The sequence below is a fragment of the Aptenodytes patagonicus genome, chromosome 7, assembly GCF_965638725.1.
Source record: "Aptenodytes patagonicus chromosome 7, bAptPat1.pri.cur, whole genome shotgun sequence".
Classification (NCBI taxonomy): Eukaryota; Metazoa; Chordata; class Aves; order Sphenisciformes; family Spheniscidae; genus Aptenodytes; species Aptenodytes patagonicus.
Window position 1 is genome coordinate 1,202,162 of NC_134955.1, and position 13,610 is coordinate 1,215,771.

At 43.4% G+C, this 13,610-nt stretch overlaps 1 protein-coding gene across 8 annotated transcripts in view; it reads right to left on the reverse strand.

Moving 5' to 3' along the window:
- Window positions 1–4,042: 4,042 nt before the first annotated feature.
- PAK6 (p21 (RAC1) activated kinase 6) overlaps window positions 4,043–13,610 on the reverse strand; it is a 40,780-nt gene continuing 31,212 nt past the window's right edge. For all 8 annotated transcript variants that reach the window (XM_076343642.1, XM_076343647.1, XM_076343646.1 and 5 more), the window contains 6 exons: window positions 12,651–13,142; window positions 12,262–12,395; window positions 9,286–9,412; window positions 8,967–9,092; window positions 8,167–8,301; window positions 4,043–6,190 (listed from right to left, as the gene is read on the reverse strand). In XM_076343642.1, the coding sequence (XP_076199757.1) occupies window positions 6,023–6,190; window positions 8,167–8,301; window positions 8,967–9,092; window positions 9,286–9,412; window positions 12,262–12,395; window positions 12,651–13,142 (1,182 nt within the window). In that variant the 3' untranslated portion in view covers window positions 4,043–6,022. The remainder of the gene's footprint in view (window positions 6,191–8,166; window positions 8,302–8,966; window positions 9,093–9,285; window positions 9,413–12,261; window positions 12,396–12,650; window positions 13,143–13,610) is intronic.

Here is a 13,610-nt window from a genome sequence, read left to right on the forward strand (position 1 = left end):
ACAGCAGGGCCTGGGTTAGTGGAAGTTTTCACTCCTCTCTCCCCTGACACCACCACCTAAAAAAGAACGTGTTTCACAGGGACAGGGACAGCCCCAATGGCAGCTGCAGGGAAAGGGGAAGGATGCGCTCCCTTCCTCCACGCAGCACGTGACAGGACAAAGACTCTTAAGCCAGATCAGGCAGGCTCAGTCTCACTTCAGAGGCTGCTCCCCACCTACTGCACCGGCGCAAGCTGCAGCCCTCGTAACGAGAGATACCACCGCTCCAGCCTCTTTCCCTCCAGCCTGCGCCAACTTACCCAGCGCTGCCCATCAGAATTCCCCAATTGCTTCATTTTCCAGCCTAGAGACCTCTCATTACTGCATCGCGCCAACTCTTCAGCAGCGCCCTTCAGTGAGAGCTCTCATACTGCCTGTGAGCATTTCGAGGTCAATACACAGCGGGCTGAACCCAGTACTCTCCTCTTCCAACCTTTTCGGCTCTTTTTGCCATCATCTCCAAGCAGAGCATCAGTTCTCTGACAGCCTTCGAACACCATAAATTGGTTGGCCAAAGCAAGGGCTGCAACAATGCCAGAGTAAAATGCTCTTCGTGAGGCTTTTTTAAAGGTGTGGACATTTCGAAAAACAATCATAGCTCAGCTACGCCATGACACAGATGTAAGAAAACTTAACTTCAGCAGTTTGGATTCATGTTATTAATATCCTCTGACGCTTGAAGCCTGAGGAAGAAAACACACCATGATGACTTGTACCCTTACACACCACATCACAGTTTCTATTGTGCAACCCTTCTGTTTTTAAAGAAAGCACTGGCACAGCTTTATCAGGCGATTTATGCAGAATTTCATGAAAAACAGGTGGATGTTTTACGCAGATTACATCTTTCTGCTAAAAAAATACCTTCTAAATGTACTTTTCAGAGCGTATACAGAAGAATCGCTAACTGTAAGCAAAGCCACGTCTCAGATGAAGTACAGACCACATTCTGCATCAACACTTTTCCCCACTGAAGGGAAGCAGTCTTCATGCCTCAGAGGCCAGGCGTGCCGACGCTCCTCCTGACAGAATACTGTCTCCACACAAAATGTGATGAAATTTCTTGTCATGGTTTAACCTCAGTCGGCAACTGAGCACCACGCAGCCGCTTGCTCACTCCCCTCCTCTCCCCCCCCCCCCCCGGTGGGATGGGGGAGACAATTGGAATTGCATTTCTGCAAGATGAGAAACGGACAAAAGATAAAGGCACTAAAAGAAATGTTACTGTAGGGGTTTCACACAACACACGATGGATTCTGACCATCCCTCCAGCAGCACAACAGCTCACAGAGTCACACCAGCATTTGGTTACTTACGTACTCCGGACGAGAAATGCCACCTTCTGATTTTCCAGCACTATTTCTTCCCACAGAATTCAGACATCCTTGAAGATTTCTTCAAGCAGCCGTGGAGCCCTGCCTGTGCTTTTGCTTACCGTAGGATACTTGCTGACCACAGGGTGATACGGTAGTTGGATCAGATAGGTCTCTGTAATGAGGCTGTTACATACAGAAACCAAATTCAACGGTAATTAAGACAACAGTAGTGCCTGGTCAGACACTGAACAGCAGCAGATTTAGGCACAATCTTAGATTCTTTCCACATTTTCAACTTTTATGGGGCATAGTTTAAATCTCATTCTCTACCACTAAATTCTCTTGCCCAAAATACTTATTTTCAGGAGCCCAAACTTTGTACTATATTCTTAAAAAATTAAATAATGGAGATCCCTAAGCAAAGGAGGACTCCAGCCACAACAAGGGATACAAATACAAGACACTGCACCTGAAGGATCAGCACAGGGACTCTCTAAAACAAGAGCATTACTAACAAAAGACACAGCAGTCGAACTCATCTCTTGGCCAACACCTTTGCAGGCAGCTTTCCTAATGAGAATTCAGCACTGACATTTAGGAAAAAAAGAAAAAAAAAAAAAAAAACAAAAAACCCCTAAAAGACTAACATGGCACACACTTTCAGATGAGAAGCCCAACCCGGTGGAAAGCTTCCCCTTGCCGTCTCGTCACTGTCCAGTGGAACTGGTGGTAGTGGGAAAGTCAGGGTGAGCGCAGCTCTCCTCGGCAGGCTGGCTTGCTATTAGCACCTTTGTTATCATCATGCCCTTCACGTTTTCAGAGCACTTTACAGGCACGAGTAAAAGCCTGAAGGTCACTGCAAAAGCAAATCAGTTTGCTGTGGTGAATAGATGCAGATCCCTATGAATATGATGCTGTCAACCAAACATTGAGAAGCAAATAGCCAGAAAATGCACATAGCTGGTTGCTTTAGCTTTATTTCTATCATCATTCCCTAAGCAGTAAGGGACCTAATGCAGCAGTAAAGGCCTTTGATGTCTCTTTGCAGCTCCAAACAAATGCCTGGCCATCCTCTCCTCCTTTGTAAGCAAGAGTAACTCATTTCCTTCCAGTTTGCACAACTACGATGCCCCAGTTTCTAACTGAAGAATGGACAGTGTGTTCAGGCAGTTCTCTCCGCTCCCTTTCCTGCAATTACAGGAAACTTTGCCTTCAAATATTCAGTGGCCACTCTGCATACCGCAAGCTGCTCTAGATATTCCTACAAACTGTATCCAGTTGAGAGCTACAGTTCAGGCTCAATTTGTACTGAATGATCCAAAATTATCTTTTACCTCCGTAATAAAGATACGGTGCTGACATGACTATTGCTACTACAGAAGGAATTGCTGCACAGTAGCTACTGTATTTCAGAGACACTCTCCCTGCCGCACACACATCCCCACATGGTCAAGATTCACTACTTATTATTATCCCCATTTATAGACTAGGACCTAGGGCACAGCAAAATGCTTTCTCCAGGCTACAGGGGGGAAGCATAGGATTCTTCTCACCAGACTGAACAATCTTAAAAGTTGGGAGCCTCATTTGATCTAGGGTCCTTCTGTAATCACTGGTTAAAAGATAGGGGCTTCTAGAGAAAGATTTGTCCCGTTCTGAAATAAAGGGGATAATAAGCTGCTGCATTCGATAGCACAGAGCCCTGTTTGAGGAGGACAGGCACCATTATATATAAACAAGAGCAATTGGGAGATGACAGCAGTCACAGACTCCCCGTTTGATTCAGCAAATTGCGCATATAAATTCAACCTGCCATCTTCAAAGGCCTTCTATGTGGTGATTGCCAGCAGCATGGAAAAGACTCAATACCGGCAAGGCTGACAGGAAGGAAAAATAAAAGGGAACGATTCGGGTGAAACATGACACAAAACAACAGAAAACCCTGAGATGTAAGTGTAACCTTGTTGAAAGCACATACGAAAAGATATTCAGAGGTAACAACATCTCAAAGCATAATTACCCACTGAGTAGGCTATGAGCTCTTCAGAGAAGAGGCTACGTTTTGTATGCACTTAGATATCACTTAGCATACAAGAAATCTCGCTCCTGAATACTACTGCAATGCAAATTACAAACCTGCTCTGCTTATTGTAATTCTCCTGACTGGCTGCCTGGTTCTTAGGGAAGGAGCTGTTGGCCCTGGAGACAGAGCTTCAATTTTTTAACTGATCTAGGTTTATCTTAGGATTTATATTTGATTTCACACTCATCGAAGTAATGGAGCAATTAATTGGCAATATGCCATGCACGAACTGTAAAGAGAGAAACACAAGAATCAGATACTTAATTCTGTATTGGACAGGAAGATGGATACTTTCTGCATTCTTCACAAATACGGTAATGAGTTTTTAAAATTTTATAAGATACCTGAATGCAATCCTTCAAGGGCCTTCCCTCACTGTGTTTAGTCAGACTTGGGCCAAAGTATAAAACGGTGTTAGATGTTAAACCTGTCATCCCTGTCCCCAAGAAATGTTTGTTTCAGGATCCAGGCTTCTGCTATAGTCCCTTCTTGTTTTAAAAGCCACATAGCCACAGAATAGCTTAGACCAGACTTCAAGGTTCACACTTCCCTTACATCTCTGAACTACAGACACATTTTAAAGCATCTCAGCACCGCAACAGGCTTATGAATAAATCAAGATCTACTTTAATTTAAAACACAAGTGCAAAGGATTCACATCTACAGACGAGCAGGATCGTTTGTTTCAAATTATAAATCTTTTCAAAGCCCTGCTCTTTTGCATTAGAAAAAGCAGTATATCTGGAATACAGAAACATTTTACATCAAAAATTTTCCAGTGCAGCTAAGGAGGAGCTAAACGAATTCATTTCAACCAACTTCATCAGCCCCAAACTTAGACATCCAGTCTAGGCAAACCACCTACGATCCCTCTACTGGCCACAGGCAGAGTGGTATCGAGAGACAGCGATTTCATCCTTCAGCAGGTATCTGAGATAATGGAGATGAATCACCCTCCGGAGGTGTTCCTCTCGCCTTGGTCTACAGAGCCAATCTATACGCTTCACAGACTGGGTGCCCACCATTTAAATGGCTGGCATCAGTGCAGATGAATTCCATCCCAAATTACTTCAAGTAATCAACTGTGGCTTCAATTTTGAAGCAGGATCTGTAACTGGAGTAAATAGCAGAGGATAGAGATTATTAACATCTTCTGAAGAAAATGCAATTATGAGGTTAGTTTCTGAGACAGCAGGACTGTCCCAAGAATAACTTAAATTCCAATAAATTTGTATCTGGAGTTTCAAAATAGGATCCCGGTTCCACATGTAAGATTATATTCTTGAGACCTCACAACAATACACACCGTTACTGTACAATGTTACATCCTGACCTAGAGTCCAATTACCTTGACTATCTCACTGATCAGAAAGTGTATCATACAAAATATCTAAATCTATTTTAAAATAACTGAAAGAGCTGTTTAAACAACCAGTAACTTTCCGAATGTATCAGCAAAGGAATGGTGGAGAAGGGCATACCAATAACAAAACATACATCAAAAGTTTCTCTTCTCCCGATGTTCTGCAGTAGCAAGCAGAGGAGACAGAGGCTCAACAAACCGCCTCACATGAACACAAAAATCTCTCCTGGGATATGCAGGGCAGCTGAAACTTTTTCATTCAGTCTCCTAGAGCATCCCCAAAGCGCTACCCGACAATTGTCTCGGGGCAGCATTTCTCAGCCTCTCTTGGGAGAAAGGACTTGGAAAGAAAGGTGCCTGGAAACCAAACACAGGAACAAGCTTTCACAGACTCTCCATTCCACCCAGCAATGGAGGTGTTGCATATTGTGAATTTTCAACCGCAAGATCCTGGTGGCAAGAACACCTGTCTTTACAGAGTCTGTTTTGAGGCCTGTATCCGAGGGTTCCCCCCTCCAAAAGTTTAAGATCATGAAATGGATTCAAGATTGACCACTAAACCATACATATTCCTCAGCAAAAGAGAAGCATGTTGATGCAAGAGAGCCATTTAGAAACAAATATATACATATCACATCTGCTCCCTAGGAAAATATGTAGAGTTTTCTAGGTCCACATTTAACTGAAGGAAATTAAAATCATCTGTGAAAAAGTCTCAGAGGAAAACTGTCAAGTCTTTGTGCATTGTTTGAGAGTTTAAAGGGGTCTGTGCCCCAAAATGTACATTTGAGTCAGCTCAAGACTCCAGTGTACAACTAAGGAAACAAAGATCACATTTCTAATTGGGAAATATTGTTCCAGTTCAGTAGTCAGCAGCCAAGGTTTGCAGGAACTTGCAGACGTTCAGATACGCAACTTCAGACTCCGCTTTAAAATGCCATTCTTCGGAAGAAGCGATCCACAAGTCATGAAACACCTGCTTTATTCTTGAGACATACTTGGTCTTATTTGCATCTAGTATGTATTGATTGTCTTCAGCAAAAGAGAAGCCACAAAAGGCTGAGAATGCAAGGACAGTATTCACATTCATCCTCTAAAAAGATCGCTGACAAGTTCCAAGCACCATTCACAGGACGAGACTGCCTGGTCTCTTGATTTTTTTTTTTTTTTTTTTTTTTTAAATAAACATTACTTTTTCCTAGCATTTCCCCTTAGGTAAAGTCAGCAGGTAGAGGTACGCTTTCTGTATTGTTGGATAAGGGGAACCAGGCACTCTGGAAGTCCTGTCTGGAGCAAAAAGGGGTGATCCAGAAGTTCTTGTGCTGTTGCTCTTTCTAGCGGATCCCGTGTCAACATCCTTTCCAAGAAGTCTCTCAGAACTGGGGAGGTCTGTGAAAAAGCAACCAAGCAAGTCAACCTCGTAAAGGAACCAGGCAACAGTTCACGCGACAACAGGTTGCTGAGGCAGGTTTGGTTAAAAAGGATCCTGTACATTTCAACTTTGTAACCCTGCTTTTGCACAGAAATGTAACACGCGATAGCATGCTTTTTACCCTACAGTAGTAACTTTCTGTCACCAGTAGGCACAACATTTGCACAGGTTGTTTTCTTTTTAATGGGGCACAGCAAATTAAGATGTCCTTCCATCTAAGTTAATTTTGTTTCCCATTTTGTTATTTAATCTTTCTGCATTTCAGCTCAAAAATTCAACAGAATTCCTGCTACCCGAGGCACATCACTTCGGGTGTGAAGGGTTGATCAATTCATTCTTTTACTGGCCACAGATTGTGGAAAAAGTAGTTAAATAGGATTCCCAAATAGGTTTTGAGAGCCTGGAAACCTGATGCTGCTGATACAAGAAGATGAAGAAACTGCAGAACAGTGTATCAAAAACCTAAATGACCTCAGCAGGTTTGTCCTTTGAAAGATGTGTAAAAGCCTGTTGAGCAGCCAGACCCAAGAACCACTTAAAGGCACTGCACGTCTCTTGCTGGTGGTAATCCTCTGCATCATTAAAACTGAATAAAAAATGAACTTGGTATATATTTATTTATTTTACTGCCGCTAATTACATTCATTTTAGATTGGGGGCATTTTCCCAGCTCTGGTTAACTTAGAAGTAGATCATGAAATACTGTTCACACTGAGCTACTGCTTATTTCATGAGCGCTTTGAACGACTTCACTGGGATTGCTAGAGGGAGAAGGCACAACGCAGCTAAGTACGAGTGCCAGGATCCAGCCTTTATCACTCTATCAATAAATCTAGTTATGCTTTAGAAAAGCAGCAGAGATGATCCCAGGTGGCGTCCGTTTAACCTGTTGCACCCAGTACTACAGTAATTGACCCCGGTGAGCCATTGACTGTAATCAGAATGGAGGGCTGGATCCACAGCTGGTGCTGAGCTCCACTCAGACAGCAGGCAGACGGAGGAGGATGGCCACTGGCCTGGCAATCCAGAGGTCTGCTGGAAGCCAGTTTGCTTCCTAGGACAAAGTGGAGCAGAGCAAGTCTATAAATGGCTCTGGCTTTCACAGCCCGTGGTAGAGTCATCTCACCAAGCAAGGTCTGCGATCCAGACCAGAACTGGCTTTACACTGCCTAAGGAGTACAAGCACTGGGTCCAGAATGTGACCTTGAAATTTTAACTAGTGTTGCAAAGGCAATGAGGAAAGAGCAGCTGTTGATGTTTGAGTGTATGCTGTTAGTTCAGCAGTCTACTCTGTTAAATAATTCAGTTTTAGCAGCTGCAGATATTCTGATTAATTGGAAAGGCCGGATAGCTCAGAATGCTGCAGAAGCTATTTGATCTCAGAGGCTTGGACTGAAATGTAAGGAGGACTGCTCTAAGTGGCGACTAAAAGGTAATCACTGTATTTCTTATGTCACTGCCACTTTTTCACAGGAAACCATGAAGCTGAGTTCATGTTCAAAGCAGCTGCAGTGTCTCCATGAGCTACTGTCTGTACTGAGCTCTCCCACTCTGACCATAATGCAGCCTTTGCAGTCCTGAAAACCGTGAAGCCAGAAACTCTCAAGAGCAAGGATCCTCCTATTTGCTTCCCTGGATGATGAGCTACTCTGTCAACATCAGCAAGCTATTAACTGTTGGGTCCACCTGAAGCAGCTTTGATTTGCATTATCAGGTTTATGCCCAAGTGACCTTACGTTATTTGGACTATTTCCCAAACCAGCCCTTAGCTGTCAGCAGCAGCTTGCATCCACTGAGGCACCAGGGCCAAAGAAGTTCCCCAAGAAACATGTCCTAGCAAGATCACTTTCATAGCCAGCTTTACCAGGAATGGCTGATAGGATGTTTCCCCATGATAATCATCAGGTGTATGAGTGTTGGCCAGCATGCTCACCCTGTGGAAGTTTTTCAGTTTGGGAGGAGGACTGTCACGGAGTCTCTTCATTGCCTGGACTGGAGAATCACTAAAATAGGGGGGTTCTCCATCCACCATCTCTATCACCATGATCCCCAGAGACCAGATATCCACCTGCGGGAGCCAATGTCACATCAATACACGCAGTTCAGAGCAACAGGTCCTTGCTTTGTTGCTTTCACAAAGACTGCAACACCCCACCCAGGACAAATGTTACCGAGAGAGTAAAACATTAACCCACTTGATGCTATTGGACTCCTTACCGCAGTTTAACAAAGACAGCTTTCCACCCAGGACTGAGCCACACTGGTGTTGCAGCATGCAAAAGGTCTACAAGTAACTACCAACCAACCAGGTGTAGCACAAGCAAACAAAACTAATCACTCTGCTGCCACCTGCCCATAATTTCAGAGCTCCCATCTGTGCCTTCCCTCCTCTCCTCCCCTCCCTTTGTGGCATTGATTGATTTACTGATCCATATCGCATCACAGGCTGCTCCTTGCTAACATCTGTCCACACTACAGCAGATATACCTGAAGCTTGGCATAGGCTTGTAAGAATAGAGCAAGTTTACACCTTGCTCCCAGAAGCAGAACAACCTGTTTTTCTACTGTTTTAGGAAATATTGATATCATCACAATCAAATCTGTAGTCATAGTTGAATTTATATTTTAAATAGACTCTAGAGGCTCTTCCTAGAAAAGCCAATAGTTATTTTCCTGTGACACTTCAGAATATTATTTGCTACCTCTCCTGGTATTAGGGAAGTGGTCCCTTACCTCGGTAGTGTATGGTATCCTTGCAATAACTTCTGGAGCCATCCAGTAGGGAGTACCTACCAGGGACTTTCTTTTAGGTACATCTTTACTGATCTGAGCACAGAAGCCAAAATCTGAGAGTTTGACCTGTACAAAGAGAAAAGCAACCAACCTTAAAAATAATTTTTAAACAACACAGAGGGAAACACCAAAGACAAAGACGACAAAGGGAGTAAGAGGACGAGGTACAAACAAGAGATTGTGAACAGAAAGGAAATAAGGAGACAGACTAAGGCTACAGCAGCAGAAGACAGGAAACAATTTGTCTGAGGAAACATACCCTTCCATCCAGCGTCAAAAGAATGGAGTCGCTCTTAATGTCTCGGTGGATGACCCCCTGAGAGTGAAGATATGACAGAGCCTGCAGCACTGATTCACACACTGTTGCAATTTGCTCTTCATTGAGCCTGAAATTAAAGACACAGGAGTTAAACTGCATTGTCCTGGGCAGTGGATAGTACTCAGTCACAGGTCCTCTTTACAGGCACAGCGCAATTTTGGAGTTGAATTGCAGATACATATTTTGGTTCCCCATGTACTATCTCACTTTTACTGTTCTTCTATGGCTGTCTTTTACTGTTGAAAACATTTTTTTCTTGATGGTTAGCAATTTTAAGTTTTCATAAGTCTAATACAGAGAAACTGCATTATAAATCTTGTATCTAAATTCATTCTGCAAGATGCTATTTCAAGCAATTCTGATAGGCAAGACTGCTTCTTCATGCCAAGGTGCCACAGTAACTGTTGAGACAGCTTTTTTTTAAGCAAATATAGTAAAGCTATTGTTCACAAGGCATATTGTGCAACTTTATCCAGAAAGCATCTAAACACTTAATTCAATACAGAATATAGGGATCCTTTACTGGGTTCATGCAGCTAGGTGCTTTGGATACTCTTATATACCTAACTAAAGGCAGCACAGGTTACAAGCAGGGAAGACACTCCTGAGTTTTACCTCTCTGCTAGCACACTAAGTATGAGCACCGAGAACCTTATCTTTAGAAGCTCTTGCTGTTTGGAATACCAACACAAGAACCTTGATGATCAAATATAAGTGAAAATGGTAGAAATTAAAATTATCTCCTGTAACTAGGGACAGTGACAGTGTTCTCTGCACATTTATACTGAGCAATGCTAGAAATTAAGTATTTCAAAGAATAGCTGAAGTACCCAAATTGAGTACTTTTGATTCTCAGCCTGTCTCTAGCAGTTGTTTCAAACAATTCCCAGTTGAGGGCATAGAAATGACACCTCCTCAAATCCAGGTCTGCAAGTAAGACTGAGGAGAAGAGAGCACTCAGAAGGCAGAACTGTGCAGAGTGCACCAGTACCTTCTAAATACATAAGAGCAATTTCTACACATTCATGAAGGAGGTTGCACCATCAGCTGAGAAATTTATACTTCCATTGCTTGTTTGGTATTCCATATCTCACTCTACCAAACTGACCATCTGACCAGGACGCTGCACGTTGTGGCTGCACTGTGCCATGCTGATGGCAAATATATCTGAAGGATGGCAGAGGGCTACTTTTGCCATTATGATTTAACCTCTAACGGGAGAGGGACTTCTCCAATGAAGAACCTAACCTATTCAGAAACAGTGCTTTTCATTTCATAGCGCACAAGCTGTAAGAAAAGCGGATACACTTCCGAGCTCTAACAAGAGGTATACTTTCAGCTTGTCACGTATGGAATTTGGTTTCAGTCAAGTGACTGCATAGTGTAAAATAGATTACTAGAGGATTAGCTCACTCCTGGAGATGCAAATCAGTTATCACCTTCAGCAAATGTTTAATGAAAGGAATGAGGGTATTTTCCTCCCTGTGAAAAACTGATAAAGGCCTGCAGCTTATTTTTGATAAATGTTACGGTTATAACAGATCCTGTTTCCACTATGTGGAAAAACAAGCATTCGTAAAGAGGTTCAAAGGAAGGCTTTGTAAAATAACTCAAACCTAGGCTGAGGTCCCACAATGGAATTCAGTTTCACTGGTGGATATAAACTACACAGACCCTTCATAAACCTCTTCAGAATATTTTTTTCTTTTTTTATCTGTAGTTCCATTGGTTCTAATACCAGCTAAGAGCTACAAGAGTTGAGCTGGCTCTGCAATGCCATACCTCAGCACTCTTGAGGACTAAATGTTCTTTTTCCTGTCCAGGAGCAGGTACATGACTTACAACAAAACCTTGGTTCTCAGACCCCGAGATGTGCCTCTGAACTCAATGCTGGAGGGCCTGGCCATCTAAGTGTCTCCAAGACACTCCTTACAGGTGGGGTTGTAGAGGCTACAAAGGACAACATGCTTTTTTATGCCTCCCAAACACATCACAGATGCAAATCCAAAACAGAGAATCCAACAGAGCAAGATGTATGCCTTAAATCCACCACAGGATCAGTAAAGGCTAGTCAAAGCATGTAAGTGAATTAAAGGCATACTATGATTAAAAAAAGTAAATACAATTAGTGTTAGCAATACTACCTAATTGCAATCCAATTAAGATTCTGAATCTTCAAAAGAGGAAAGCTCATCCTACAGACTTTCTTGGTCAGTCTTTTCATTGGCATTCCCTGAACCAGTTTACAGCCCCCCAGGACTGCTCGGAAGCAGGACGACAGTGCTCCAGGGTCACGGGTAAGACACAATCATCACAACTGCATCTCCGGAACACCTTGTGAGTGGGACTCTAGAGGCCATTTGAGAACAACTTCTTTGCCCTACAGGAATACTTTGGTCATTAATTAATATGAAGTGGTGTGGATAAGAAAACAAATTTAGGAGAGTGTCCAGTAGTTGCTATCTTTAGGCAATGAAATTTGGGAAGGAGTCCAGATCTCAAGGCTCTGCTGCACTTCTCCAGAGGAGTTAGCCACAAATTCAACCTCACTAAGGTTGTACCACTGAAAACTATTTCTGCATGCTCTTTAATACTTATTCAATGAGCTTCCTGGCCAGAATACAACAGATATTGTTTACTACAATAATTTTGATGAGTACTGTGTTTTACAGGGAAGGTCATCAAGTAGATGAATAGTCAGTATCTAAAGGGATCAGTACTGTAAATGAGGTCCCTTCTACATCAGAAGTATTATCGCATACTTCAAATGGATGACAGTTACAAAGTGTAATAGTTTCAGGGCACTGCAGTCACAAGATCTCTGAGGGAAACTATTCTTCCCAGAAATCTCCACTCGACTGCTCTTGCCTGTCAGGTGGGAACACAAGTGTTGACGGTTTGGATTTTGCTTCGTACCTGATCTGAGACACAATGTCTGTGAGGGCTCCCCCCTGCAGGAACTCCATCAGCACCCAGAGCTCCTCTCCCACTAGATAGCTCTTGTACATCTCCACTACGTTGACATGTTGATAATCCCTCATTATCACCACCTGTAAAAACACAGTGGACAATTGACAACCACAAAAATCACTAACAACACTTAATCTTATCCAACAAAGCAAGCATGCACAACCCTATGAGTACAACGCAGTAGCCTCCATCCCCCCAGTCATTTTTCTTCTTAGTACTAGCATAATTCTGTTAAAAGGAAGATGTCTCCTGCTCTTCCCTTCTTTTTACCACACCAACTGTTACCATGGCTTTACGGTGGACAGCAGAACCCCACCTCTCGTCACTACACTCACCTCATTAAAAAGGAGCTCCCGGCGCTGCTGCTTTCTCAGATCCATCATTTTCACTGCCACCTGCCGCCCTGAGTGCTTCTCTCGAGCAATACAGACGATACCTGTGGACCCTTCACCAATCTTTACATAATTCTCCAGCAATGTCCGGGGATCCCCCTGGTCCACTACCATCCTAAGGGCAGCTTTGAACTGCTCATGAGTCACAACCACCGGGTCCTCACTGGCCAGCTGCCCTTTCACAGAAGAGTCCTGGGGAAGGTGAAGGTTGCTAGAACTAGTCTGAGTCTGTCGGTTCCTCGGAGACCCTGCCGGTGACGGCCTGCCTTGTGGCAGTGCAATTGCCTTCTCCGCTGTTGGTGATTTCTGGGGGGTCCCAGCTTCGGAGATCATCCTGGGGAAATCGGATGCAGGCTGATCTGATGGAAGAGACTGGGCTTTGGCTGCAGGGCTGCGTGGTGAACCCCACTGCTGGGGCCTGAAGAAAGCATTAGGCTTTGAGAAGAACAAATATGAAAGTGGAAGAAAGAAAAAGGGACAGTTAGATTAACGAGAAGAAAGAAGTGTCAGGAATCAGTTGCGTGTTATGCCACTATGGCCTAGTACATTTTGTAGCAGACTGGAGTCACGAGCTCTAGGTTCTTGTCTCCGGGTCTGCCCAACATAAGCTGCATGACTAGGGGAAGCCCCACGGATGCGGATTTTCAAGAATCAGTTAGAGGATGGGTGCTACACTTTAAGGACCTCCAAATTAAGGCAGTTTAAAAGGGACCTTTTAAAGCACATGCTTTTTAAAGGAAAAAAAAAGCCAAAAAACAAAACAGCTGCTAAAAAGCATTCCAACCTTGCCATCAAAACTCTGGGGCAACCTGTGCTGCAGAGAATTTTAAAATCCTTTATCCCTCTGTGCCTCTGATCTTCCTATATATAAAAGAAAAGAGGATTCATGCCAAAGCTGTAAAT